This window comes from Sycon ciliatum, chromosome 7 (genome assembly GCF_964019385.1).
Source record: "Sycon ciliatum chromosome 7, ocSycCili1.1, whole genome shotgun sequence".
In the NCBI taxonomy this organism is placed as follows: Eukaryota; Metazoa; Porifera; class Calcarea; order Leucosolenida; family Sycettidae; genus Sycon; species Sycon ciliatum.
In genome coordinates this window covers 10226344-10254214 of record NC_088649.1, presented here as the reverse complement: position 1 = coordinate 10254214, position 27871 = coordinate 10226344, and the positions used below count along the sequence as shown (strand labels likewise).

Here is a 27871-nt window from a genome sequence, read left to right as displayed (position 1 = left end):
TGTGCGGACTGCGTCAACATCTAGCGGCTGGTGGAGGGTAAGTCCATGCCATGATAACAGTTCCGTCTGCAAGACCGTTACCAAAGTCGTCCGAGGTCGACCCCTGAAGCGTTCAGTGCCCTCGTCGTTGGCTGTTGCATATTGTTTACCGTATTTCCGGGATGTTAGCCGACCCCCCCCATTTTGGGCCCAAAAAAGAGTATAAGCAGCACATCAGAGTTTGAAATTTTGGACTTCCAAACTTGATTGGTACTAATACATACAATACAAATTAATATAAATAATATATTAATTTTATGATACTCATAAGAAGGACACACTTCAGGCTCTTTACGAACATCTTGAAAGTTTTCGGTTTCACAAGTATACTTTCAAACCTTCTCATCAGGTGAAATACAGGCAAAGGAAAAGGAACAGGAACAGTGGATTAAGTACAGTAAGGAGGTGGTAAAACAGCGCAAAGAAGACTAAAGTAAACATTTGTATTATCGCATTTTTGTCTTAGAGGAAACTGTTTACTACATTAATTTCACTAATGGTTAATAAGTTGAGAAGCACGACAGAAGTTCCAGCAAAAGTCTCTTTGTCAGTCCTCACTCTGAACTGACAGCACAGAAGCATTGCACAACTGCAGTGATGGATTACTGTTCATGAGAAGTACTACCTCCGACAAGCGAAACTTAGCGCGTTTTTTACTTCAAATTACTCGAAATAACTCACACTTTACATTCGAAAATAGTGATTGACTTGCCAAAATACAACTAACTTTGTATTGCTCAACAAGGACATAATTCATTAGAGACACCAGTTACCATGAAGTCGCGGATAAATGCCGGGTTTGCATACAAGCACATCGCGGATCCTGAAAATCAAACGGGTCAAATGCATAAAAGCCTGTCGCGCGTAGAAGCCTGGCTTCTATGCAAGCGCGGATCGGGTAGGTCAAGAGTGCATGCGCTATGCACAGTGCATAGTAAAACTGCCGCCATACCGGTAGTCAGTAGGAGATCTATACGTGTCGCGCGTAGAAGCCTGGCTTCTATGTGCACACAAGCCTGGCAAAAATATCAGTGGTGCATATAAGGATGGTTTGCATACAAGCCTGGTTTGCATTAAAGCCTGGTGCAGAAAGAGGCTTATATGCTTAGAAGCCCGGCTTTTATCCGCGACCTTACAGTAGTCTGAATCATTCTCCTCTGACTCAGAGATCGCAGCTTCTTCTGGCGAGGAATTGTCCCTGTAGTGAGACGAAAATGCGACAAGAGTTGATTCAGTTGCAGCAAGTACCTCTTCTGCCGTGATCGCTCTGGAAATCTTGGTGTCGCACGTGTGTGCTGTGCTCGAGCGACGATGTCGAGGGTAGTCATTTCCACCGCCACTCTCCAGAATGCCGTGAATTGTGCAACACCTCCACACGCGCCTGGACTCCCAACCTCTTCGCCGGTTATTCTCGCCAACAATTCAAAATTGCCGGCAGCAATTCCTGGCAAATTTCGTTAGTCACCAGAGACGCATCGCTCGGAAGGCTATTGAAAGACACTAGGTTTTTGGAATTTTCGCTCCTGCTCTTGTAGTAGTTGAGCACTCTCATGTGGGGTAGTGCCTTTGCTGTTTGCATTACGCACAGCTCACTGACTTGTCAGTTTGAGCACTCTGGCAAGGTTCGTTCGGGCCTGATTGGACATTTTTTATTTTCATTGCTATCAGGTTCGGCCTCATTTCCTCTGTGCTGCGCTGATGAGTTCACAAAGAACGAAACAGCATGCTGTCCGCAGATTGAGTAGGTTGTTGACATATACACCTGGACTCTGTTCTGGCGGAGTGACCAGGTGAATAGAGAGAGAACTCCTTGGTTTTGCATTGACATGCGAAGGCACGACGATTCTCCTTCGCAGAATGGAAGCGCGCACCGTTGTGCTGGTACACGAGAGACTGGTCTGCCTTTGCAAACCACCCTCTGACTAAGTCTGAACTAAGTGCCACTCACCAGCTTATCGCTTGGCTTCCTGCACCCGGTAGCATCGAGCTACAAGTAGGTCGTACCTCACAGCTTTGTGATGTTGTGGTACCAACACAAAAGCAACGAAAAAAACAAGCGCCAAGTTTCGCTTGTCGGAGGTAGTAGTACATAAGAAGTAGTCGAATGACACCATAATTATCATAAACTCATTGCACATTGTACTTACGTGTTAATGGCTTATGCTATGAACGAAATGCTCTACATGTGCCAAAGCATGCACCTTCATATACTTCTAATAAATACATATGTTATGCAAACAAGCGTTTCGGAGACATTTGATACGAATACCTAAGGATGGGGACAAAATCATTGCGTCACGTGCGTACCATAAAATGTTTTACATGTATATTCATCACTTGGACACTGAGCCAACAAATAGATTTAAAATGGAAGAAATCACATGGAAACAAGTTATGAAGCAACTATCCACGACTGTAACAAGATAACAAGCAGTAAGAAACCTTGAACCTTCCAAGCTGGAAGGCTGTTGGTTTGCGCACTGAAGGTGTGTGAGGGCTAGATCTCAGGTTGTTGGATGTCTCAGTAACCGGCCATTTTTTTCCCTCTTATCGCACTTTCTGACTGCTTATTATCTTGTTACAGTCGTGGATAGTTGGTTCATAACTTGTTTCCATGTGATTTCTTCTATCTTAATTAAATTCACAGGGGCGTCACAGGGCGGTTGGGAGTGGTATGACCGGGGTCCGGGTGTTCCGCGGGTGGAACAGGGCACGTTTTAGCACTCTACAGCTGCAAAGGAGGGTTCCCCTAGCACTTATTGGACAACCCCACTCCAGCTCAAAAAATGCTTCTCATGGATCATAGGTGGCCAGGCCAAAAGGAAGCCATTGTCCTCGAAACGTACCGGTATGTCATGCCCTGCAAAAGTGCGCCACGCCGCATGCACTAGTCTATGTACACGGCCGGCCCGCGGACAGTCGCGAAGTAATTATGTTTTAAAATTAGTTGTTTTTAGAGAAAGAAGAAGATCCTTTTTGTGTTCGGTGGGATTGAAAGATCTGCCAGTTGGCCGGAGAGCTACAACACTGAAAGGAGAAGAAAGGGCTTGCGGAATCTTCTCTGTCTTCATGGCAACAGGACTTTAGTTTGCGAGAGACTTTCGACCTGTCATCGCGGACGCAATTCTTGTTGCTGCTACCAGAAAATTCGGAGAACGAAACAATCGTAAGTCATTTGGTGAAGCGGGTCGTGTCGGTGAACAAATGCAGAACGTTCTGGCGCCGTGGAACAGCAGTCCAAACACTTTTCAACTTCGGAGAATGAAGTGCTTCCCTATTCCATTGACAAGCACGGCGTTCGCGGGTATAGATGTAATGCATTTTCGCATCAGCTTGCAGTAGATCGTCAAGAGCCAGAGGTACTAGGTAGGTGTCGTTGTGGAAAGAATATGTTGTTGAAGCTGACAAGTGACATGCTTGTAGTGTCTCTTGACCGTGCTGATCGCCAGAACTAAACATTTCCAAGATCTACCATATGGTAGATATTGGAAATTTTAGTTCTGGACCCAGTGATCGCCGCCAGCACTGTTTCCGTCAAGTTTGCAGTGAATGCGTCCATGAGGAATCCATCATCTGGTTGTCTCTACCCGTGACTCCAACCGCCTATTGCAATGGATAGTCGCCCGGAGTTTTGGGGTGCCAGCTGCTAGGCATCAAGTCTGAACCAAATAATTGTATGCTCCTTGCAATGAAAGTAACTTAGTTGTGATGTTTTGTACAAGTTCGAAGATCCTTGAATTTTGTTATTGCTTTTTTGGATGAATTGGGTGGACCATCCTGGACGAAAAGTGGTATGACCATGGTCGTAGTGGTCATACCGTGTGTGACGCCCCTGATTCATCACTTACTTCACCAAAAGCCTATGCATACATAAAACAGAGCAACTATCAGAGTGCCAGGTAACAACACCAGGACATGACTCATGGGTCTGCTGGCACAAATCAGTTCATCTGGATAAGTCGAAAAAGGCAAACCTGTACTACTAGTATACCGGTACCTGTAATGGACTATAGAGTGATTACCTCTTGATTGCTAAGTAGAGTACGCATGTACTTCATTATGATGGACACAACCTCTGTATGCCTTCCTCGCAATGCCAGATCAAGTGGAGTATCATTGAACTAAAAGATAACAACACAAAAAGAGTCACCGAAAGGTGCACTGAGCGGTTAGAACCCCAGCTCAGGTACCCTTTTTGGACCCTTTTCAAATTTCAAATTCTGCAGCACTGCACTCTGTACGATACACTAAAAATTGCCAAATACGGGAGCTCGCCAGAGCCAGGGCCCATCTTGTTATGAATGGACTGTAGTTTAACTTAGTAACTTAGTTTATGCATTCCAGTCGAGAGGTCTAGGGTTGCGCGCATGGTATGCAGCGCACAGACTTTGTCCGCCTGTGAATATTCGAATTTTTGAACCTTCAACCTAGATTATATCCGATCGATTATTCGTTGAGGACTTGAGGTTCAAGAGATCGAGGAAATTCGAATAATCGATTACTCGTTACATCAATAATTTCTATCGAATGGGCCGAATGAGTACGCGGGTTATGCAGTATAGGGATCCAGCATATGTTCCTCAGCATAAAAGCAAGCAAAGAATAATGAGTACATGGGCATCGGAAACAACTTCAAAGTGCAGCAAGGGATTGTATGAGTGCAAACAGGTATGACAAAATCTTTGGGCTATTGCAGCAGTGGACTGCACAACAGAGAAGGCGACAGCAACAGTAAGGGGGGGGGGGGGGTGATGTTGACCAGGGTTGGGAAGCGTTACTGTCCCGGTTTCCTTCATCCAGAGAGTAAGACTAGGGTTCCCGGACTCTCTCAATTTAACAAAGTGTACGTTCCAGATGGAGCGATAACTAGACCAGCAGGTAGCGCATAGACATCACTCAGTCGTGGCAGTCGGCAATGCCCGAGGTGAGGTAACATGATGACAAACTGCACAACTCCATTGTTGTCACGCCAAACCAATTCATGGAGGTTAAGTCACTACTTTGATTGTGCCAAGTGTGCGAGACACCCCAGTAAGCTGCCAGGCCAAGTCAACTGGTTAAAGCTTTATGTGTCTTGATCTCGCCTGTGCATGCCATCCTTATGTTTTTCGGTGCTGGATCTGAACTTGAGTATTCATTTATTTTTTCCTCTTGCTGTCCTCTGATGCTTCATAGCGCTTTCAGTACCAAGCCATTACCTAGGCCATGCAACAGAGTGCGTTCGATTATGCCCGCGAATCGATTCATGAATCGATTCGCGCTATTCGCATCAACCCATGTGAACGGACTGGAGCGTCGCAGAACAACAGCAGCAGAACTAACAGTAGCAGGATTCGAAGCAACAGGACTATCAGGACTCAAAGAAACTGTAGGTACAGGAGACAGTGAAGAAGAAGGCGCTGCAGGAGAAGGCTCGGGTACAGAATCATAAACTAAAGTGGCGGTAGAAGAATGATTAGTCGGCGAAGACAGACTAGGAGACTGAGAATAAGAAAATGACTGTTGATGACGGACTGGAGCTGATGTTAAAGACTCTGGTGAGCTGTGGCCTGGCATTCGTAGATGAACATGGTCAGCATGCCGTTTCCACAGACGACCATAATCTAGACGCACTCTGAAGGTCAAAGGACCACGGCAAAGTTCATCACCCAAACTGCATCACCGCACAGGAACTCGGATGCCGATGGTGTCCGACCACCGCACATGCTGGCTTACTTGGATTCCACCTGTGCACCGATATCAGGAAACACGAGGTCAATGCGAGAGCGAGGCTTCCGCTGAGACCACAGGAGCTGGAAAGGTGTCTGGCTCGTCGCCGAGCGACGATACATAAATAGGAACTTGTGCAGCGGTGACTCTAAGTCACCAGAGGCGACCTTAGGAAATGTCTCTCTTGACTGTTTGCACGGCTCTCTCAGCGAGACCATTAGTGGCAGGATGGTATGGTGAAACAGGGACATGCTTGATACCATTGGACTGGCAATACGCAGCGAATTCAGACCTGCTGAATGCAGGACAGTTATCTGTCACCAGACATGACGGCAGTCCAACACTAGCATATGACCGGTGAAGCCTACGGATGGTAATAGCTGATGTCGCTCCAGACGTGACATGCGCTTCAATGTACTTGTTGTGGCTATCTACCAGAATCAAGAGCATCTTGCCATCGATAGGGCCAGCGTAATCCATGTGGACGCGAGACCATGGCCGACCTGGCCATTCCCACGGATGAACAACACTTGGGTTGGGCGACTTCTGAGCCTCCTGACATGATGAACAGCTTCGGACTGCGTGCTCGATCTCTGTGTCGAGGGATGGCCACCAGAAATAGTTGTGGGCCAGCGCTATCATCTTCGTGATGCCTGGGTGTCCATCGTACAGCTGATGCAGTAACGACTTTCTGCCAGGAGCGGGAATGATGACACATGAGCCAATCAGAAAACAACCTCAAAAAATCTCATTTGCAGAGCAAAGCACTGGAGATTGACAAGCTGTGCGCCGTGCACGGCATTCAGTTGCTGGCAGAATGGGTGCCTCGCGAAGAAAATGAGCTGGCCGATTACCTTTCAAAGCTGTCTGATACGGATGGCTGGCAGTTAAATCCCAAATTTTTCGATTGGCTGGATTCGATGTGGGGCCCTCACAGCATTGATTGCTTTGCAAGCAGCAGAACAAAGCAAATGAGTAGATTCTGCTCAAGGTGGTGTAACCCGGGGTGCTCGGGTATTGATGCATTCACTGTGAATTGGACCGGAGAAAGAGTTTGGCTGGAACACCAATGTACTTGATAGGGCGTGTGGTAGATATGTTGATCGTGTCAAAATGCCACGGTACTTTGGTTGTTCCAGAATGGCAATCGGCGCCATGGTGGCCAAAGTTGCGTAGCGGCCCAAAGTGGGCAGAATTCGTTAAGGAGGCAATCAGCCTGCCAAAGTCTCATGATACCTTCCTGGAGGGTACTTGTCCATACAATTTCTTTGGTGGCAGTGTGAGTCCTTGTGACGTGTATGCACTACGCATTTGTACAGTGACAAACTGTGTTTGTTAGAAGAGGGATGCTGAAATTCCCCGGCCGCTGGAGTTTGTCTCTGACGGAAAGATGTCTGTTTGTGGAGCATGTGGTGATGAGCGAGAATGCGTGCATGCAGTGTCTGCGAGGTCCTGCTGCAGGATGTCCCCACTGTGGGGAGGTGATTGCGCTCTGAGCACGTAAGCAACTGCCTGGTAGTGGAAAGCTGTGGGTGCGGGTGATTTGCAGGAGTGGTGGAAGATCGCCAGGTATAGCGACGACATCCCCCTGGGGGAAGAAGGAAGCTGACGAGTCGACTGCACTGACATAGCCAGCTACGAAGCATTGACAGAAACCATTCTATTCTCTGTTCAGATCCAGCCAAGGACAACCTCTCCGAGGACATGAAGGCGCTGGAACAATGTCTGCCATCCATTATGAATATGAGCCGGGCACCAAGAACTGTGAAGAAGTACGACTCTGCTTTCTGTAGATGGAGCAAATGGGCAGAGCGTCAGAAGGTGCCTCATCTGCCAGCAGACCCACTTCATGTAGCCCTATATCTGGTCTACATCATGCAAGATGCCAAAACTGTCAGCCCATTGGTCTCAGCCGTGTGGGCCTTGTCATGGAAGCATGATATCCAGGGATACCCAGACCCATGCTCTAACGGGGTGGTGAAGAATGTGATGCAGGCAGCCAAACGCTCTCTGGCTCGACCGAAGGATAGAAAATTGTCATTATCAAAACCACTTCTGGAGCGCCTCCATCGGGAACTATCAAGCTCATCACTGCAAGACCTGCAGACCCTAACCCTCATAGTACTGGGTCATTCTGGTATGATGAGGTGGGATGATTTGGCCAACATCTTCGTGGACGAGGTAGCCATCAAGTCATCGCATATGGCGGTCTTCCTGCAAGTTCGCAAGAATGACCAACTGAGGCAAGGTAGCTGGGTGTTCATCAGCCGGTGGGAGAGTGACCTGAGCCCGGTATCGCAAGTGGAGCATCTGATTGAAAAAGGAGGGCACCAAGGTCATGTCAAGCTGTTCGGGCGTATAGCTCGTGTAAAGGGCAGGACCGCCATCAGGCACTCGCTATCCTATAGCAGAGCAAGAGAGCTAGTGCGTAAAGCTCTGAAGCGTATCGGCGTAAACCCAGATGGGTATGGTTTACACGGTTTGAGGTCGGGAGGTGCATCCACGGCTGCTGCACCAGGAGTACCAGATAGGCTCATTCAGCGACAGGGAGGATGGAGAAGTGATGCTATGAAGGCTTACATTCAAGAGTCCCTGCCCAATCTGCTGCAGGTGTCCCAAGTGCTAGCTGTGTGACTCTGCTGCTATACTTTAGCGTCCTTGCTGAGGCTGTCCCCCGCAGTTGTATATTCTGTGATGAGTGTGTGTGTATGAGTGTGTGTGTGTGAGAGAGAGAGAGTGTGTGTAGGTGTGTGTAGGTGTGTGTGTGTGTGTGTGTTTGTGTGTGTGTGTGTGTGTGTGTGTGTGTGTGTGTGTGTGTGTGTGTGTGTGTGTGTGTGTGAGTATGTGTGCAGTACTGACTTGTGAGTGAGAAAAGAAGCATAGCAGCTCTTGCCCTGTGGAGAAAGTCAAAGCGTTTGAGATGAGGCGCGACCAACTTACAACCTTCCTTGAAATATTCGGAACGTTTTTTTGCGTCCATTGACATCAGCGACGACGAGGCCTTCATCTCCGCGTGAAAACTCTCATTCCAACTGTCCTGGAATGTTACTCTAGCTTTCAGACTATCATACTGTGTAATACGTTTTGTATGGTTAAGCTTATGGAGTTGTCAGTAACAAGTGCCAAGTCACCACTCAAAATGCGACAATTTCAATGACGCGGAGGAAGTAGTCTTTTAAAAAATCCTCTTCAAAAAGAGAAGGAGGAACCATTGTGATTTCGGTTAAAATGGAGAAGGGAAAAATGGTAAGAGTTATGACTAACTGTCCAACAACATAACCAGATCAGATACCGTTAGTCATAACTCATACCATTGTCTCATTCTCAGTTTCATCTAAACTTACATTGGGTCGCCATCCTAGTTCAACGTTGTGGTTTCATCCACAATTGACTAGCACCTTTGTCTCTCACTCACAGCTCTGATTGTGTTGCCCAAAAATTGCCATTTCTTTCCTCCACTGCTTTTTCCGTGTTTATACTGTGTTACACGTTCATTTGGTGTTACATACACAATCCTTCTAATGAGATGGTAACGAAAACGTTTAGGGATACTGAGCCTCGGCCACAAATGTTTGTGTAGAATGTTAGTTTAGGCATAATAATAAATGAGCCACAATCAGCGAAAATGACCCTTTTAGAGGTTCCATAATTTTTCGAGAAAAGGTCGATTTGTGACGTTTAACGGTTTTTGATCACGCTGCGAACAGTGTGACGAGCTTCTTGAATTCCTAGCTTGAAGTTATCTATTTTGAAGTTTGAAGTGGTGTCGAGTGTCGACTCGAGTGTTCCTTGATCTTGGTGCGATGGCTGCGGACGCCAGAGCACGCGTGACAGTCATTGTGTAGAGCTAGCTCGAGCCTGGTGGGGAGTGGATGCTGAAGTAGCCGCTGAAGTTCAGAGTGAGGATGAGACACTCTTTGGTTCTGACATCGACGTCGACAGCGAGGCGGAATGGCAGCTGTCATCTCCTGCTGCGATGCGGCTCAAGGTGACCGATGATTCGTCAGAGTCGGAAGATGAGGAGTCGTCTTCTGAGATAAATTCTGAGTCTGGGGCTAGTGACGGCAGCCACATCGTGTCTTCGGAAAAAAACGCAAACACCGGCCCATGTCTGTCTGTAGGACACAAAGACGAGGAAGATCCTGACATGGCAAACACCTCTGACGGAGGGCTCATACCTGGGCAGCATGACGAAATGCGCCCACATGAAATGAGCAATATACATCATCTAGCAGCTGCATCCGCTGATTCGAGCGGCTCGGAAGCGGATGCAGAAAACCAACATCACTACACTGCAGCCGGAAGAGACGACAATGTACTCTTTGATGCACTGAAATTGTCCAAGGGCCAGCGGGAATCGATATCACCAGAACACCACAGCAGATTCACTCTTGTCAAGAATAGACGGCCCAGGAAACAGAAACCAACTCGTTTGCACTCCATGCCATGAGCCAGAAGCCTGGCTGGCGAACGTGAGTAGTAGTCACCTTTATCTCTAGTGATGACATTAGCCTGACTATCTTAATGATCATTATGCCTTCTTCCTGACTTAACCCCTCTGCAGCAGTGTTTGTTCCCCGACCTTCTATTCCCCGACTTCGCCTTTACACGACCAATGCATTTGCATTGCTGTCCAAACTTGGTGAGCTTCACCACGCAGTGAAGACCTCGAAGCCTGATGTTATTATCTTGACAGAGACCAAGCTCACTGCAGACAAAGTTACCCAGGCGGAAGTCTCACTGCCTGGATATGCCCCTCCCATTCGTCGAGACCGCACCGCTCATGGAGGAGGAGTTGCGGTCTGGATAGTCCTTATGCCGGGTCATGCATGACGTCATGCTTTATCTGACAAGTGAAGCCCGCTTGGGTGTTGCTCTCCCGGTGTGCAGGAACTCAGTGTTTTGTTTTTAGTGGCTAGGGTACTTCAAAAGTAGTTTGTTGTGAATTTTGTCGTGGAGGTCGTACTGTTGGTGCTTGGCGACTTGCAGAGATGCTTCATCATTACTGTTTACCTGGATGCACCCAGAACAGTAGCGGAAGCGTAGCTGGAGGGCCTGTGTCCTTTCACTCCTTTCCCAAAGATGAAAAATTGCATCGCGAGTGGATTGTGAAAATTCGTCGTGATGAAGGCGAGGAATTTCGTGTTGTCGACTAGACCAAAGTCTGCTCAATACACTTCGAGGAGGAATGTTTCTCTACTGGAGCTCGCCGCTGTCCTCAGCAGAAAAAGGCTACCTCCATAACGCGGAGGAACTTGAAGAAAAATGCTGTGCCGACTATTTTTTCTGGAGCTCAACGCAGGCGAAAAGAAAGCCTCCTGCTGAACGAACCTCGCAGGCACCGCCAAAGCGAAGGTGTGCTGTTGCATTTGCTGCGTTTGGTGCTTGTGCGGATGGAGAGGAACCTGACACTACACAGGAGCAGCTGAGCCTGATACCCATGATCACGAGTGCTGCGAGTGTGTTCCAGAGCTGAAGGCAAGCATGAATGTGCTTGTAACCGAAAATGCTATGCTCAAATTTTACAAGAAGACATTAGAAAATGCAGCAACAGAGGAGCATCGGTTCACCATCGATGACATCAACCACAGCGGCTCCCAAGTTTGGTACTACACTGGGTTCACTTCGTACCGTGTTTTCCTGGCATGCTTTGATTTCCTTGCTCGTCAGCTGAAGTTATGCGCATGTGGAGGGGTAGTGAGACAACTCCTGACGATCAAGGGAGACAGGGAAATATGCCTGGCCCCAAGCAGAAGCTGCCTGTTATTGACCAATTCTTTCTGGTTATGGTGCGTCTTCGACTTGAACTTGGAGAATTGGATTTGTCTCATCGATTCGCCATTTCTCTGGCCAGTGTTTCTCCGATATTTGCCACATGGATCAACCTCATGTACTTCAAGTTTCAACAACTCCCAATCTGGCTCTCTCGGAAGAAAGTCGACAAATTGATGCCGCCATGCTTCAAGCTGTTCTATCCATCTACCCATATTGTTATTGATTGCACAGAATTTTACATCAACACACCCGCTTCGTTGGCCCGTCAGTCAGCATCCTGGTCTGCATATAAGAATCACAATATGGTGAAATTTCTTATTGGTATTGCACCACATGGCCACGCCACTTTTGTATCTGATGTGTTGGAAGGTGCGGTGTCAGATCAGTCCATCACAGAGCAGTCTGGTCTTCTCTCCCTTCTTCAGCGTGGTGATTCAGTGATGGCTGATAAGGGATTTTATATACAGGACATGTTGGTCAGTGTGGGTGTACGTCTTAATATTCCCCCTTTCAAGGTTGGTGAGCGACAGATGCTGCCAGAGGATTTGCACAAAACAAAGAAAATAGCGGCTGTTTGTATCCACGTCGAAAGGAAAATGCACCGCATCAAACTATTCAAGATCCTGTCAGGTGAAATTGATGCAACGTTTTTTGATTTATTACAACAAACAATAGTTGGATGTGTTATGCTCACCAATTTCGAGCCCCCTCTGTTTGCTTGACGGGTCTATTTCCGTTCGATCGTGCAGTTTTATTTTACTGCTGTTGTTTTGGCTTCAATTGGTCAATTTCAGAATAGGAAACTTGCGGCGAATTGCTGTCATTCATTACAACAAACAATAGTTGTATGTGCTATGCTCACCAAATTCGAGCCCCCTCCCCCCCCCTCCTCCTTGTTACTTGACGGGTCCATTTCCCTTCGATTGTGCAGTTATATTTTGCTGCTGTTGTTCAAACCATATCTGCCCTGACCAAGACCCAATAACATGTAACGTTACATGTACCTGTACGGTGTGCATGCTGCATTGGCACGCTGGTTTTCTTTATTACATACTATGTGCATGTGATGATGAGCTACACGCTGTATATAAAATAATGGAAATGGTAACCCTCTATCAAATTCAAATTTGCATCACAAGGTCAAACGGGCAGAACCACCCGATAATTATTATCATCGTGATGACACATGTCAACAAATTCAGACATCATTTCAGATGCACTCCGCAAGAAGGGCTGGCAGTAAGTATTCGAAGTAGAACTTCTTGACTTTGGGCAGGCACCTCTCATTGAAATGTTCCTCCTTTGAGATTCGCTCAATGTGCAGTTCTGAAGGTGTCCAGACCACGAAATCAACTCAGTCAAAACCAGTTAAAGGCATCTGGAACTGAACTTGATAGTAGTAGGCATGAGTCCTTTTCAGCCGGAGAGCGCCGTCACACTGCTTGAGGAAGGATGATGGCTTGGCGGTAGCGGCAGACAGTGGTAAATCCCTGCAGGAATAAGGACACTTCACTTCAACAAGACCTCTGCCAACCTTTGAATGCATGATTCCATCAGGTGAGGCAGCAAGGAAGGGCCACGTTTGAGAAACGACAAGACCCGACTGACACACTTCGATTTTGAAGCCTTCTTGCTGCTGCTGTTTATGACAGTACTGGCCCAGGGCAATAGACTCGTGTTTCTGTCCATATCGTGTAGTACGATTGCCCTTGAATGTTCCACTCAGTTTGGCTTGAATGGCAAGTGTGAAGTCTTCTGATCGCCGACATACAATCTGTTTGCAGAGACTTGCGGTCAGTCTCTTCCGACATTCAACAAACCAGCGCTGGCTCGATGCCTGTAATTTGGTCTCGGCTGGAATCTCACTAGCAGCCGCAGCATCTATTACTACCTCTGCTGAGTGCAGCTCATCACAGCTTGAGTAGCACAATTGAGCAACATCAGACAAAGTAGGCACAGCAGTGTCCTCATCACTATCAGAGGATGAACTTTCATCTGACGATGATGATGATTCCGACATGCTGTCGTCGCTGGATGACTGCATGGCTATCAGCCAAGTGGCGCCAACGTACCGCTTGACATTGCCAGTCTTGTCTGCTGCTATTGCATGGCCATGAGATGCTTGCAGTTCTTTGCACAGCTTCTCTAGCTCTCCAGGCTCCACTAGGCGCTTGTTAGGAGGCACAGGGTTGAACAAGGCTTTGGGAGGTCGTTGACGCTTTGAGCCAAAGGAAGGTCTGTGTAGTCGGACATCGATCACACGTCTCGGTTCCTCCAGAGCGCGGCCTGTTCCACCTGCAGAGCCGGGATGTCGGCGAATCCTCATCGTCTTCACATAGACCGAATCTTACGAACTCCTCCAATGCATAGAGTAGGGCAGCTACATGGTTACAAAAACCTCCCAGCCCAGCCGTACAGGTGCACAGAGCAACCTTCACCATTCCATCATCAGACAACAGATTTTCACCTTGTACGGGTCTGTCCTCCTCATGGACGGCAGAACGTCGCTCTGTACATAGCAGGTACCGGCACTCTCTGCCATTTCACTGTTCTACCCCTTGTCCATTCCTTGGAATGAGGAGAACAGCTAAGAGTCGGTCTCAGAGTTGTCCGATGCAGCTGCCAGGTTATTCTGCGCAGACGGTACTAACGAGTTCTCCATGAAATGCTTATATATCGCAGGGAATCGAACAGGAGGCAACTTCTTCAAAGCTTCCAATTTGATTCAGGAAATCGAATTTCAGGATGGCCAGACGTCGTGAGCTGCTGCCGTTTTCGCTCCACATTAGCACCTCCATCAGGGTCGACAAGCTCACTTTCGAAGCCATTCTTGATGTAATCTTCCACTCTGTAGGAGAGATAGTGGAGAGAGAGAGAGAAGGTTTCATAAACTTGGCCCAGGATGCTGGGCAAAGTCCAGCAGAGAACACTAGACAAGTTCAAAAATTATGGGACTTACCTTTTCACGAATTCAGCTTTGAGTCCCTTGCGGCTTGCACCGCGACAAGCAAGCCAGCGCGTCAGCTCCTCAACTGTCAGGTCAGATCGTTTCCTCCCTTTCAAGGAAGAGCCAGGAATATCCGCCTCGACGAGTGTCAAAACACTTGCATTTGCCATCGCTCGAGCAATGTCTTGATGCAAGATACTGAAATATTGAAATAATTCGAAAACGATCGAGGAGCTCAAAAATCAACACCCAAGCGGATCGCGGCCCCGTGCGTGACATCATTGGTATGACGCAATCGGCATAAGGACTATTAGGGAAGGCATTGCCTTTCAGCACCTCCACGACATCGGCTGTGGTGTTCACGAAAATGTTTGGGTATCTGTCTCCAGGGCCCCCATACGAACACTGTCATTGGCGCTGTCTGCACGCCAGGCTCCTGTCTGGGCACTGACACCAAACTCTTTGAACACCTTGATGCAACTCTTGACAGAGTTAGGCAGCATGGGTTGAAGATTACCCTCGCTGGTGACTTCAATGTGCATAGCGGCTTGTGGTTAGGAAGCCACACAACTATTCCTGCAGGGGAATGTGCTGAGGATAGGTGCGTTAGCCACGGCCTGGAACAACATGTAACGATGAAGACCCGAGGGGACAATATGCTGGATCTGATTATGTCTGACTATATGTAGGACTCAGTATAGAGTCCATGCACTATATGATGTCCAGCACCCTATATAGAGTTTGTTTGTTTGTTTGTTTAGCTTTATTTTACTTCACCAGAAGCACAGGCAAAATCTGCCTTCTCACTGGGCGTATTGCCACAGTTCTCGCAAAATGATGAAGGTGGTGATATAAGAAAAGGAGGAAGAGGAAAATACAATCATGAACAAGGCACAAAGAGAAGACGGAAACAAATCAATGAGGGAGTACTACAAGTAACGAATTTGAATTTGATGAATTTTTCATGAAAATAATGCAACGGATGGAAAGGTTCCAGGGTTGAGGGAATGTTGACAGTTATGCGTCTTTGAGATCTTAGGAGAGGGTAAGAGAGTTTAAGATATCGTTTGTAATTGCTTTCTTAAATGCAGAAGGAATTGTGATGGAGCGGACATCAGGCGGCAGGCAGTTCCAGTACACACTACCAATGAACTGAACAGTGGATCGACCGGAAGGACCCGGCAAAAACGGGACACGAAGCAGACGTGAAGCCTGACCCCGCGTGGCACGACCATTGACTAAATCAAAGAAAGTGCTGAAAAGACTACTGATCATTTCAGTACCAAGACATCTGTGAACAAAAAATAATAATTTTTGCTTATATATCTGAGTAAGAGTAAGAAGATTCGTCGACAGAGAAGAGGGGATGATGGGGTAGTAGAAGGCACCTGGAAAACGGCGCGAATTCCGGATTTGAAAATCTTGACCAAGCGATCCAACAACTGCACTGTGAGGCAAGGATAGAAAGCCGTAGACGCATAGCAGAGATGGCTGCTGATCATGCTAATGAACCACGACCGTCTGGCTGATAAACTTAGAGCACGACCATGGCGCCAGAGCTGACCAATGGTCTGGGCAGTTCGCTTAGTCACGTTGTCCACATGCTGCTTCCATGACAGTTCGCAATCAATGACCACCTCAAGGTACTTGGAAGTAGGGGTAACCTTGAGTGCGTCCTGACCACAGAATACATCAGGAATGGCAGCTCTCTGTCCACGGGGCTGGATGACCATGACTTGCGTCTTCTTCGCATTGAGCAACAGCCCAATTTCAGCAAGCCAACGTGATACAGAAGTGGCAGCTGCACTAAGCTGTCGGCACACAGTGTTCAGATCGCTGTCGGAGAACTCTAGTATGATGTCATCTGCAAACTCTTGGTGGATGACTTGTTCAGGCAGGATGGCATCTAAGTGGCGCGTGTATAGAACAAACAGCAAGGGACCAAGTACACTGCCCTGTGGCACACCACGGGAACAATGCACTGACGAGGAGACTGAGTTTGCAATTCGGACTTGTTGACTTCTTTCAGTCAGATAGCTACAAAACCATTGTAGAGCACTAGATGAGATACCAAGGGAGTGCAACTCAGAGACGAGTCGTTCATGCTGCACCCGATCAAAGGCTTTACTCATATCTACCATGACGATGCCCGTGAAGCGGCGATGTGAGCGTGCAAGCACCCACCTGTTGACGGCAAGCACAAGTGCATCCTCCGTCGAGTGACACTTCCGATACGCAAACTGAGTCTTTGGATAAAGTTCATGCGCTGTGAGATATTCCACGAGCTGCTTTTTCACAAAGTGTTCGAGAATACGAGATATAATCGGCAATAAGGATACTGGGCGGTAGTTAACTGGCACTGTGGGGTCTCCTGACTTATACAAAGGACTAATAAACGATCGCTTGAACATCATTGGTACTGTTCCAGTGGACAGTGATCCGTTAATGATATCCGTGAGTGGCCCAGCAAGGCTATCGGCACATTCCCTCAACACTAAACCAGGAACGCAATCACTGCCCGTGGCCTTCGCGGGATTTATGCACTTCAGACAAGCTTTCACATCACTCACCGGCACCAGTTCAAATTGCAGAAAGCTAGACGCTGGCATCGGTCCACTTGGTGGTGTTAGCGTGGATGGTCGGTCTGGGTCATGCACAACATCCCCAAAGGTTTTGCTCAGGTCCTCAATGGCGGCTTGAGGTTCTTGACGCTGCTTAGCACGGCCTGTGACGATGTTCATAACTGACCACAACTTTCTCTGATCACGAGTTGCACACTGATTCATGAAGTAGGCATTACGTAGACGGCGATCCAGTTTCCTTGCAGTAGAGCGGGCCTGACGGTGGAGCTCACGCAGATCCGCATTGCCTTTGTCGCTCATCAACCGGCGATGGAACTGGTTTCGCTCACGTACCGCGGCAACTAGCTCCGATGTTAGCCAGGGGCAAGGACGTTTCTCCTGTCGGCGCCGATGAATCAATGGTGCATGCACATCCAGGGTAGATATGATAAAGGTGGTAAGACTCTGCACAGCATTTTCAAGATTTCCGGTGAAGGTACAAGTCGCTAGATGATGGTTCAAGTCCTCATTGAATGTGTTCCAATTTATCCGATGGAGTCGCCTACCTTGGCGTTTGGCGGCTGGGTGTCCAGAATATGCCTTTCCCATGCCAAAGCCAGGCATATGGGCCAGGATGGCAAAATGATCGCTCATATCAACATAGACAGTACGACATACACCCTCTATGGGAACGTTAGACAAGAACAGGTCGATAACAGATGCCGAAGAGGACGTGACTCTTGTCGGCTGAGACACATGGTTAAACAAGTTGCAGTGTGTGAGTGTGGAGTGCAAGTGATTTGCACGGCTGGCAAGAGGATCGGCATAGCCCACATTAAAGTCTCCAATGAGAACTGTGCGCGACTGTCTTCCCTGCATTGCCTTTTCGATGTTGGCTTGGAATACATCCCAGTAAGCCACTGACTTATCTGGTGGACGGTATGCACATCCCACCAGGGTACTGTGCTTTTGCTCCATGACCTCAATCCACAAAATTTCCAAATCTGTTTCCAGATCAGCACGTCGTTTGACACGAGTCGTTTCATGACAGTATATGCAAACGCCACCGCCGTGCTGTAGGGCACGATCTTTCCTGAATAGCTTGTAGTGAGGAATGGATACCTCTCCATCAGTTACATCAGCAGCTAGCCATGTTTCAGCAACGCCCATGACATGCACACCATGCTTGGAAACGAAATATTTGAGTTCGTCGACTTTTCTGCGGAGGCTGCAGATGTTAAGGAAGGCTATGCTGGTCATCTTGGGCTGAATTCATACTGCTGTGGCTGTCCTCTGTTTCAGATCTGTACTTGTCGAAATTCCAACACCTACTGTACAGTGGAGCAGGCCAGAAACGGCGGCTGTTGACTAGCTTCGCACTGGAAGCGTTGATGGTGATCCTGGCCGATGATGAGGATTCTTTGGGGAAGATCTTCACCTCAAAAACACAGACAGGGTGATCGATGTCTGCAGCTCTGCGTTCAATAAACAGTTTCAACTGCTCGCTCTGCATCTCGGGGAGCAGGTTCCCAACGAAGAAAACTGACTTTTTCTGCGTGGGCTTAGTATTCGTGACCAGCCTCCAGGAAGCTTCGACATCGTCCTGCATATCCTCAAATTTTTTGAGGCGATCGACGATCTTCTGTGCAGCACTTGGTTTCAAATGTCCCTCTGCACGTGCTCCTGGGTCATCAAGGTCAAGGTCCGATCTCTGCGTACGGGGTTCATGAACCGAGTCAACGTCCTCGCACGTGGAGGTGGCTGCTGAAGCTTCCAGATCCGGTTGAGCACGGCTGTCTTGAGATGTTGGCGCAGTCGTAGATCGTACGGACTTTGCAGACTCAGCTTGAACTTGTTCACCAGCTTTGAAACTGCTCCGTGCGCGGCGTGGCTTTCCCTTGCTCTTTGTCTCGTCATGGCCGACTGCCTTCGCTGCCGCCATTGAATACGCTGGTGATCCAGATTCCATAACTACCTCCTTCAGGGAGGAAACTAAACGGGTGAGGTCGTCGATTTTACTATTTAATCTTTTCTCTCGATCGGCAGCAAGACTACGTTCCATTTCCATTACTTCGAGGATTTTTAAAAAATGGCTTTCACATGTTGAGCAAGACTGACGGACAGAATCTTTCCTCACGGGGTCTGGAACACCAAACTGATCTTCCACTGTGATATCACCACATACACTTGTGTCCATCGTGCTAAGCCAGCCCCCGAGGGGCAAAAACTGCCAGATTTACTGAAAACAAGCGGAGCCCAAAAATGGCAAACCGCCCCTGCAGTCGTACTCGTTTGATGAGTCCATTGGTCCAAAATCCACTATACAGAGTCCAGGAGTCCACTCAGTTTTGATCAGCTTCATCCAGCCGCGCAATCCCCTATAAGGTGTACACTTTTTCTACAAGTCCCCTATTCACGGTCCAGGAGTCCAGTTCATCCAGTCACGGCATCCTGTGTACAGTGTAGGGAGTAGTAGGTATTTTCTACTCCTTTGTTTTAGCCAGGACCGGCAGGAGTACGTGGACTGTCTGCAGCAGAAAGGGCTGTGAGTCGTCAAAACTGTCTGTACGAGTACACCTTCTCAAAGTAAGTTGAGGCGCTTTCGCGCTATGCGTCGTGTATGGACTTCAGTCACAAATCTCGTACAAACCCTTTCCAAAGTCGTACAAGCCCATGAACTGGGCCAATTAAAATAACAAGTGCAAGTGGAAGCTCCAGATAAATGGCGTACTTGTCCAAATATCGATCTGTCTACTCCTTTGTTGGCGACGAGTGCACGTACTGTCTGTAGCAGGGTGTTGTCAAAAACGGGATTTTACGACTTTCTGGTCTCTACACCTTTTCAAACATTGGTGGGCCATGTGGCCTCTCGCGCAGTGCGTCCCATATTGACTTCAGTCAAAGAAGAACTGTATACTGTGTACAAACCATTGAGCTTGACCAAGAGGAGAGCTCCAGATAAGGGCGTGCTTGTCCAAAAATTGATATGATTTCTTTCCATTTACGTCTACACCATGGCGGAGGATGGAGGAATCCGCATTGGGACTAAAAAGCGAGCGGTGTCCAAGACGAAGGACAGAAAAGCCGAGAGTTTTTGGTCGTCCTTCGAAGAAATAAAGAAAGTCTACAAGCTGAAGGCAGAGAACCCGAAGTGGGGGAAACGTAAAATCGCAAGTCATCTGGCAGAACAATCGACGACAGTGTCAATCTCCACAGTACAGAGGTACTACGAGACTTTCTTGTTTGACTTGGAGGAAGACTGCCTATTCCACAAGTCCACGGAGCTCACAGAGATCCATCGTCGGTAAGTCAATGTTAATTTGATTCTATAATTATTTGGTACATTTACATATTGTACATTTTACAGTTTGAATTTTAGTACGTCCATGAACCTGTGTGGTCACCTTTCACATGTCAGGATCCTTTGATAACCTTTTTTCGTGGTACTGTACATAATAGGAACTCGAAAACGCACGTTTAGATAGCTGGGTGAATGTGAATTCTTCATGAGTTTACAAAAATATGGGAGATCACATCCAAATTAGGAATACAATACAATGTCATAGTCTAGTTTTTAATGGTCATGTCCTTGATCGCTTGCAGTTGTGTCACTCGCCAGTCGCTTATTGACCTCATCATCAGTGAGCACGAGCGCGACCATCGCCAGGGGAGGCCTGTTACAACACGCTGCGGGCTAACTATTATCCAGGTTAGTTTATTCTGAAGCTCACTCTATAGTGTAGTCAGCGATGTTGTGCATGTTTTTTTAATTGCTGTTATGTGGCGTAAAAGAGCTAATTATTGCCATCTGCTCATGTATTCATTGGTTTGCCATATGTTTATGTGTGTGTTTTTTTATATGCAGTTGTGCGTGACACAGTTTTAGCATTATTTAAGACAAACGTCAACTGCACTGCTTGCCATCGACAGGCACCTCTACCGAAAACCACCCTCACGCGGCGCACCATCTTGGCTACCTACCCCAACAGTAGGTGGCAAATGGACTTGAAGAAGCTCCCGAGTGTACGGGGTTACGAGTACTGCTGCAATGTGGTGGACTGCTTCTCCAGGTGAGTAGCTCACAGTGCAACTTGTCTCTACAGTGTCAACACAATGTAATGTGGATAGGACGTGCAATGCTTGTTTTAAGTTAACTGAAAATGAATTGCCATATCAATTTGAAAAAGTGATTTCTATGCCTTTCCATGTGATTGATTTCAATTTGTGTAAAATTTAGGTTTGCTATGGGTGGCCCTATCAAGAGCAGGAGCGCTAAGGACGTCTGCAATGTTATTGTCAGCTGTATGTACAGGTGAGCTTGCCTTTCATGTATTTAAAATTGTCTGTTGTATTTCATTTAGTGTTTACTTACGTTGTGCTAATTGACTCGTTATTCAGTGCACCCCATGTCCTTTTGTGTGTTAGGTGGCATGATGGGTGATAACTTACAATAACTCTGGATTCCTGTGTATGCGTACGTGTATGTGTACATGTGTGTGTGTGTTTGTGTGTGTGTGTGTGCGTGTGCGTGCATGTGCGTGCGTGTGTGTGTGTGTATTGCTCATAGGTATGGTGCACCTCGTATATTGCAGACTGACAATGGCAGAGAGTTTAATAACTCTAGCCTAGCAGCTGTCATGGACGAAATGCGTGCACTGAAGATTAATGGACGGCCGTACCTTCCGCAATCACAAGGTCGTGTCGAGCGTCTTAATCAGACGCTAGCCAATTTTCTCCGCCGGGACCTCCAGAAGGAACCCGATTGGCCCTCTCGTCTGGAGTACTTTTACTTCACCTACAATTGCAGGTACCATCTCTACACTTACTACTTTCAAGTGGCTGACTCTGTGCGTCAGGTGAACAAGACCGTGTAATCCGTAGAATAGTTCCGGCCTCATGATGAACGCTTTGGAGCATGAAACTTGAGTTGAGCTAATTCTGTCCGCCTAATTTTTGTCCGTAACTGCAGGGTCCATCAATCTCTCAAGGGAAAGTGCCCCATTGAGGTGTACTTGAGAAGGCCCAACTTCAGCATCTTTGTTGAGCCTTCTCGCACACAGCTGACTGAAGATGAACGCCAGTATCTGGATGAGGCTCACCTTGATATTGACGGTGACTCTGATGTTGACGATAGCAGTGAGTTTCATAATCTTGATTAGCAATATATCCTCTGCTTTCTCAACTGCTTTCTTTGTTGAAAGTACATGTACATGCATGCTGGCTGATCAGTTGTGTTCAGTCATTCTTTTAATTTTGGGGCTGTGTGTTTTGTGCGGTGGCTTCTAGGTGTATCCAGTGATGTGCTTGGAATCACGGGCCCAGCTTATGATGCCTCCCATGCCCTTGGAGGTACGCTCGCTGCTGCAAGCATCTGTGAGCCTGGGTTGGAGGTCGTTGATAGTAAGCAGTGATGTCTCTAATGACTAGATCTTTATTCTACTTTTAATAATTATTGAACTTTTGTGGATATCATTAAATGTGGGTGTATTGTCCCTGGAGAGTGATTGTGTTATGTTTACGATCACTAACTATACTATTGTCTCCCTGTACAGATGTGTGTGGCAATGCCCTTAGCACAGCAGGTGCAACCTCATGTGCACCTAACTTTGAACTGGCAGCTGGTAAGTTGACAAAATAACGCTGATTATGATGACGTTGTGCTTTTCCAGTGTCATGTTGTTTGTTGTTTGTTTACAAGCTGTTTGAGTTTATTTGTCTTATTCACGAATTGATGGTTCTTTTGTTTCCTGTATTTTTAGATTACGACATGGATCTTGAGCCTTTGGATTCTCAAACAATCAACACAGGAAACTCATATGAGTGTGGTACGTGTACAGAAAATTGAATTACGACAATATGATTTTTGTGAACTGTCACTAATGTAGTTACCATATTTCTATACTTTTGTATGCCAAATGTTTCTATTTCCACTCGAAATCGTGTGTCTTGCACTTGCTTCATTCATGTAGGTCCACATGTGCCTAGCACAGCCATATCAGCTGCATGTTCAGACTCAGCAACCTCGTATGACCAAGGTAGGTTGCTTTATTTATTTTTTGCAGCACCATCTAACATGTGCTTGTACATACATAAGTCCTATGAGTGTGGTACTTGTACAGAAAATGGAATTACGGCAATATGATTTGTGTGAACTGGCAATGTAGCTACTTGATTTCTGTCCTTTGTTAAGAAAAAGTTTCTACTTCCACCCTGAATATGGTGTCTTGCGCTTGCTTCATTCATGTAGGTCGACATGCGCCTACCACAGCCGTATCAGCTGCCTCTTCAACCTCACCAACCTCGTGTGACCAAGGTAGGTTGCTTTTTTTATTATTTGACACACCATGTATTTTTAAACAGATTTCCTTGTCAATACCTATCTCATCTACAATGAGTATCTTCTTTTTTTAACAAGTGTGCATTTCATGAGTTTTTACCAATGTTTTATTTAATTGCGCTTTAATTCTTGTGTCTTTTCAGATGAAGCGTATGGTGACGCAGAGTCCTATCCTGTTGAACTTCAATGGGCGAATAACCCGGAGGGCCGGACAGAGCAGGCCCAGTATGCTGTGGGTGAAACCGTGTGGTTTTACCGCGCTGCCAATCTTGGCGGTGCTGCAGGTGTGGCTGCCCTTCGCCCACAGTGGTGCGAAGGTGTTGTCGTTCGCCATGATATGCAGGAGAGAGGATGCCTCCTGTATGAAGTTGAGGCCGATGATGGTGGAGCCAAAGCTTCTTTCGCAGGGGCTCATCTGCGGCCTCGTCACGTTTCCCCTGTGCACGTTTGGCACAACCAGTTTCTGGACCCCGTGCCAGAAGACTGGTACAGGGGTCCAGAGCCATACCGAGGACCCGCTCGCAAGCGGTATTATCGGTGATGATCTGTGTACATACTAGTACTACTAGTACTGTTCTTTCAATCTAACGAACACCTCGATAGGCATATTGCCTTTGGGTCATTTCATAATAATAACAATTCTCTGCATCAATTGTGCCTCTTTTCATTGTTCTTTTCTGTCCTGTAAATAAATCCTTGGCTCTCCATCAAAGCCTATTCCCTTTCCGGTTCCTGGTTCTTTCTTATTGTTTTCTTGCCGTGTGGGTGGGGGTGCCTGTGTGTGTGTGTTTTAATTTTGGACTGTGTATAGTGAATGCCTAATTGCCTGGTGTTGTCCACGTTAAGACTCTTTATAGTTGATTTCAAAGTTTGGACTCTGTACAGTGGATTTTGGACCAGTGGACTCTATATAGGGGTGAAGTCAATTGGCTGGACTCTATACAGGGAGTGATGTTTATCTAAACTTCGAGCTCACAGTTGGTTCCAAGTTTGGACTCCGTACAGTGGATTTTGGACCAATGGACTCTATATAGGGGTTGGACATCATATAGGGGCTGGACGCTCTACTGAGTCCAACATATATTTCTGACGTAACAGTCCGTTGCAAACCCTCCCTTGCCGCCTCGGATGTAACTTTGATAGCTGAATTTCCCACACAAGTGTCGGAGGAACCTCCAACGAAACTAGTAGTCTGGCGCTGCAACCTAGCGGACTGGCCTCGACTTTCTCATTTTTATCGTCAATCTGACTAGACCACAGCCATCAGTCAATGGCCCAACAAATCATGTCATAATGTCACCGAGATCATTACACAAGGCATGAAGCAATTCATACCATCTCGTGACCTTGTAACCCGCCTGTCTGACCCTCCTCGTAGGACTCCCGAATGTTCGGCACAGGTGAAGGCAAAACAGCAAGCTTAGGACCGCACCTGCACGACTCCTCATCCACAGCTACGACTGGAGGCCCTGGAGGCGACCATGAGTTGCACCCACTATCTGCGCCAGGCGCAGGCAATACGCCTTGCCATGCCGAGGGACAACCTTTCACGTGGGAGCATGTTATATCGAGAGTGGTGGTCCACACTGAAGCAAGCAGGTGGTAGTGGGCGCAGCACAACCATACCAACTCTTGTTGACACTATAACGGCATCCGGGTTACGGCCAACTCCCAGAAAGCAGAGCACTTTGGCATGTTCTTTTCGTCAAAGTGCAGCCTCGGAGCAGATGACTTTCCAAACGATCTGCCATCAGATGATCTGCCACTTATAACACCTCGCACCGAGTCTCGGCTCACTACCGTCCACTTTCAAACGGATACTGTCACAAGAAAGCTCAGAAGACTGAACCCCATGAAAGTCACAGGGTGCTGAAGAATTGTGCCAACGAGCTCTGCTTACCTGTCGCCTGGCTGTTCTCCTTGTGCTTTCGGCAGCAAGTGCAACCGAGGCTGTGGAAGGTCGCCCGGGTTGTTCCGATTCGCAAGAAGAAAGCTAGATCAGACCTGCGCAACTGTCACCCGGTGTGTCTCCTCTGCATTCCCTCCAATACAATGGAATGAATTGGCAACCACTGTATCATGAACTTTTTCTCTAAGCACGGTGTAATCTCCTCTCGGCAATATGGCTTCCGGAAGGGACTCGACAAATCAGATCTATTAATGAAGCTGCACAACGACTGGTCATCCACTGTGGCGAGCGGCGGCATGGTACATGTACTGGCCATCGACATCGCCGGTTCGACAGGGTTTCAAATCGAGGTGTCCTCCATAAAGCAGAGGCATGCGGCATCAGTGGTCCGCTCCTTGACTGGCTCTAAAACTACCTCTGCTGCCGACAACTACATGCTGTAGTCGGAGGACAACAGTCATTGGAATACCCTGTGGTTTCTGGGGTCCCCAAAAGCAGCATCCTGGGTCCAACCCTGTTTCTGGTTTACATAAACGACTGTGAGGAAATAATACCGGATAGCACCTCTCTGGGTGTATACGCAGATGATACCACAGTCTACCAATGCATTGCGGCCACGTGTGACATCCCGGAGAGTGCGACCCAGCTTCAGCTTGCCGTGGACTCCATCGCCCGATCGGGTGCTGAGTGGATAATAGCTTTCGAACCGACCAAGTCTCAGGCACTCACGATTGACTTTCACCGTCCGCCAACACCTTTTGCCCACATACTGTTCAACGGTACCAGGGTGCCTGTAGTGGGCGAGATCAAGCTCCTCGGGGTTTTGTTCGACACAACACTGCGATTCTCGGCCCACATACGCCAGGTTGCCACCAGGGCCCTCCAACGCCTCCACTTTCTCCGGAAGTTGGCGCCGCTTCTGACAGCACTGGGCCGTATTGCTGTGTACAACGGCTTCATACAACGAACCCTGGAGTACTGCTGTCTAGTCTGGATGGGGGCTCTAAAGCTTCTAGGCCTTGGAGTCTCCGTACCAAGCCTGGAGCATAGGCGCAGGGTGGCGGCCCTGAGCTTCCTGTACAAGCTCTGCTTCCTTCCACCGACGAGCCACTTGAAAGCAATTATGCCCAAACCTCTCCAGCTGGCGGATGAAACCCCCTACAGCCGTCTCACTGCCCAGGGACGCCAATAACATTACTTTCCCTTGTGCCTGCCTTGCCGTTCCCGCTCAACCATGGCCAATGCTCTCCCTGCCTGCGTACTGAGCGCATGAAACTCCCTACCCTCGGAGAATCCTCACACAGTAGCCAAACAATGACGGGATGCTGCAGTTCAAGAAGATGGTCCACCTTCATCTGTTGACCAGCAACCGGATGCAAGCAAGTCTTGTAAGCCTGCTACATGAACTTGCTGAACTACACGCTCTCATGTGCTCTCTTTTTCAATCCCCCCCTCCCTCCCCCTCCCCCCGCTTCCCCCGTTCTTTCTCTTTCCCTCAAACTTCCATTTATCTGGTGCGTCCAGAGCATGGCGATGTCTAGACCAGTTGGTCGATGGACCGCCTGGGCCCCACCACCATGGTTGCTGCATGTTCCCATTGCGTGAACCACATGGCTTTTAGTAAAAATATAAAAGGACTCAGTGTTCCTCCTCCCTCTGGGTCACCTTGTTTTTACCAGCTGCATTATCAACGAACTGCATTTACTGTGGACGACCGCTGGCGACAAAGGCATACTGGTATGGCAGTTTGGCATCTTCGAAAACCTTCTCGTTACACGGAATGCTGCTTATCCCCTTCATTACGCCAGTAGGGATAATCTTCAGGATTTTTGGTGGGTGGTTTGACTGCAAGTCCATTATATATGATGGGGTGCTATTCTGTTTGCGATAAGATTGGTAGGTACTCGGGTGAGTTCCGCATCATGCCCGGAGACGTGGCTCAGAATGCTGAAACCATCATAGCTGCATAATCTGACGCTTTTTTCCTGAAGAAGAAGCCTCAGTTTAATTAGGATGTATTCACCCACCAACTCGCACACTTTGGCGACAGCAAACGATCCCATCTTTACTTTAAAAGCGGTATTGTTCTCTTTCTTCAGCCATGCTTCGCCGCAGTCAAAATTCAAAGAATTCTTGGCCTGCAGCATTATGTCACCATCTGTCTGGAGAATTTTGACATACAACCGGGCATAAGATAATGCATCTAGTAAGAGCTTTCTGGTGATCGATGGATAATAATTGGCTAAAGGGATCACCAGAAATTCTTTGGCTTCTCCTTGAAGTAGCGGAGCCAGTTTACGACCGACTTTCAGTTGTGCCACAAGTTGGGGCTCATGGTACCGCATAGCATGCCAAGGATCCCATCTAAAACTGCCTGGCTGACCATGCCTATTTTACATGTCGCGGTAGGTTTTAGCTGGCAGCGGAGGAAGTCAGTGAACCTGGTCTTAGTGTCTTTCCATGTTACAAAAAAACACTGCGTCTTAGCAAGTAACCAATCTCATATCATCTAAGCCAAGCTCTGCAGCGGTCTTCACTGCTTTGGCATTGATGTCGCTGTAGGTCTCATCTGAAAAAAAAACGGGTATTTCTTG

At 47.6% G+C, this 27871-nt stretch overlaps 3 protein-coding genes across 3 annotated transcripts in view; 2 read left to right on the top strand and 1 right to left on the bottom strand.

The window, feature by feature from the left end:
- Positions 1-27871, bottom strand: part of LOC135820958 (uncharacterized) — a 124941-nt gene that overhangs the window by 45058 nt on the left and 52012 nt on the right. Inside the window, exon 5 of the mRNA XM_065334017.1 lies at positions 4062-4160. Within this exon, the coding sequence (XP_065190089.1) occupies positions 4062-4097 (36 nt within the window). The 5' untranslated portion in view covers positions 4098-4160. The remainder of the gene's footprint in view (positions 1-4061; positions 4161-27871) is intronic.
- LOC135821613 (uncharacterized) lies at positions 7453-8382 on the top strand. The gene has a single exon (XM_065334609.1). It carries the CDS (start codon positions 7453-7455, stop codon positions 8380-8382), a length of 930 nt encoding a protein of 309 aa, XP_065190681.1.
- Positions 11484-12245, top strand: LOC135821612 (uncharacterized). Its single transcript, XM_065334608.1, has one exon. It carries the CDS (start codon positions 11484-11486, stop codon positions 12243-12245), a length of 762 nt encoding a protein of 253 aa, XP_065190680.1.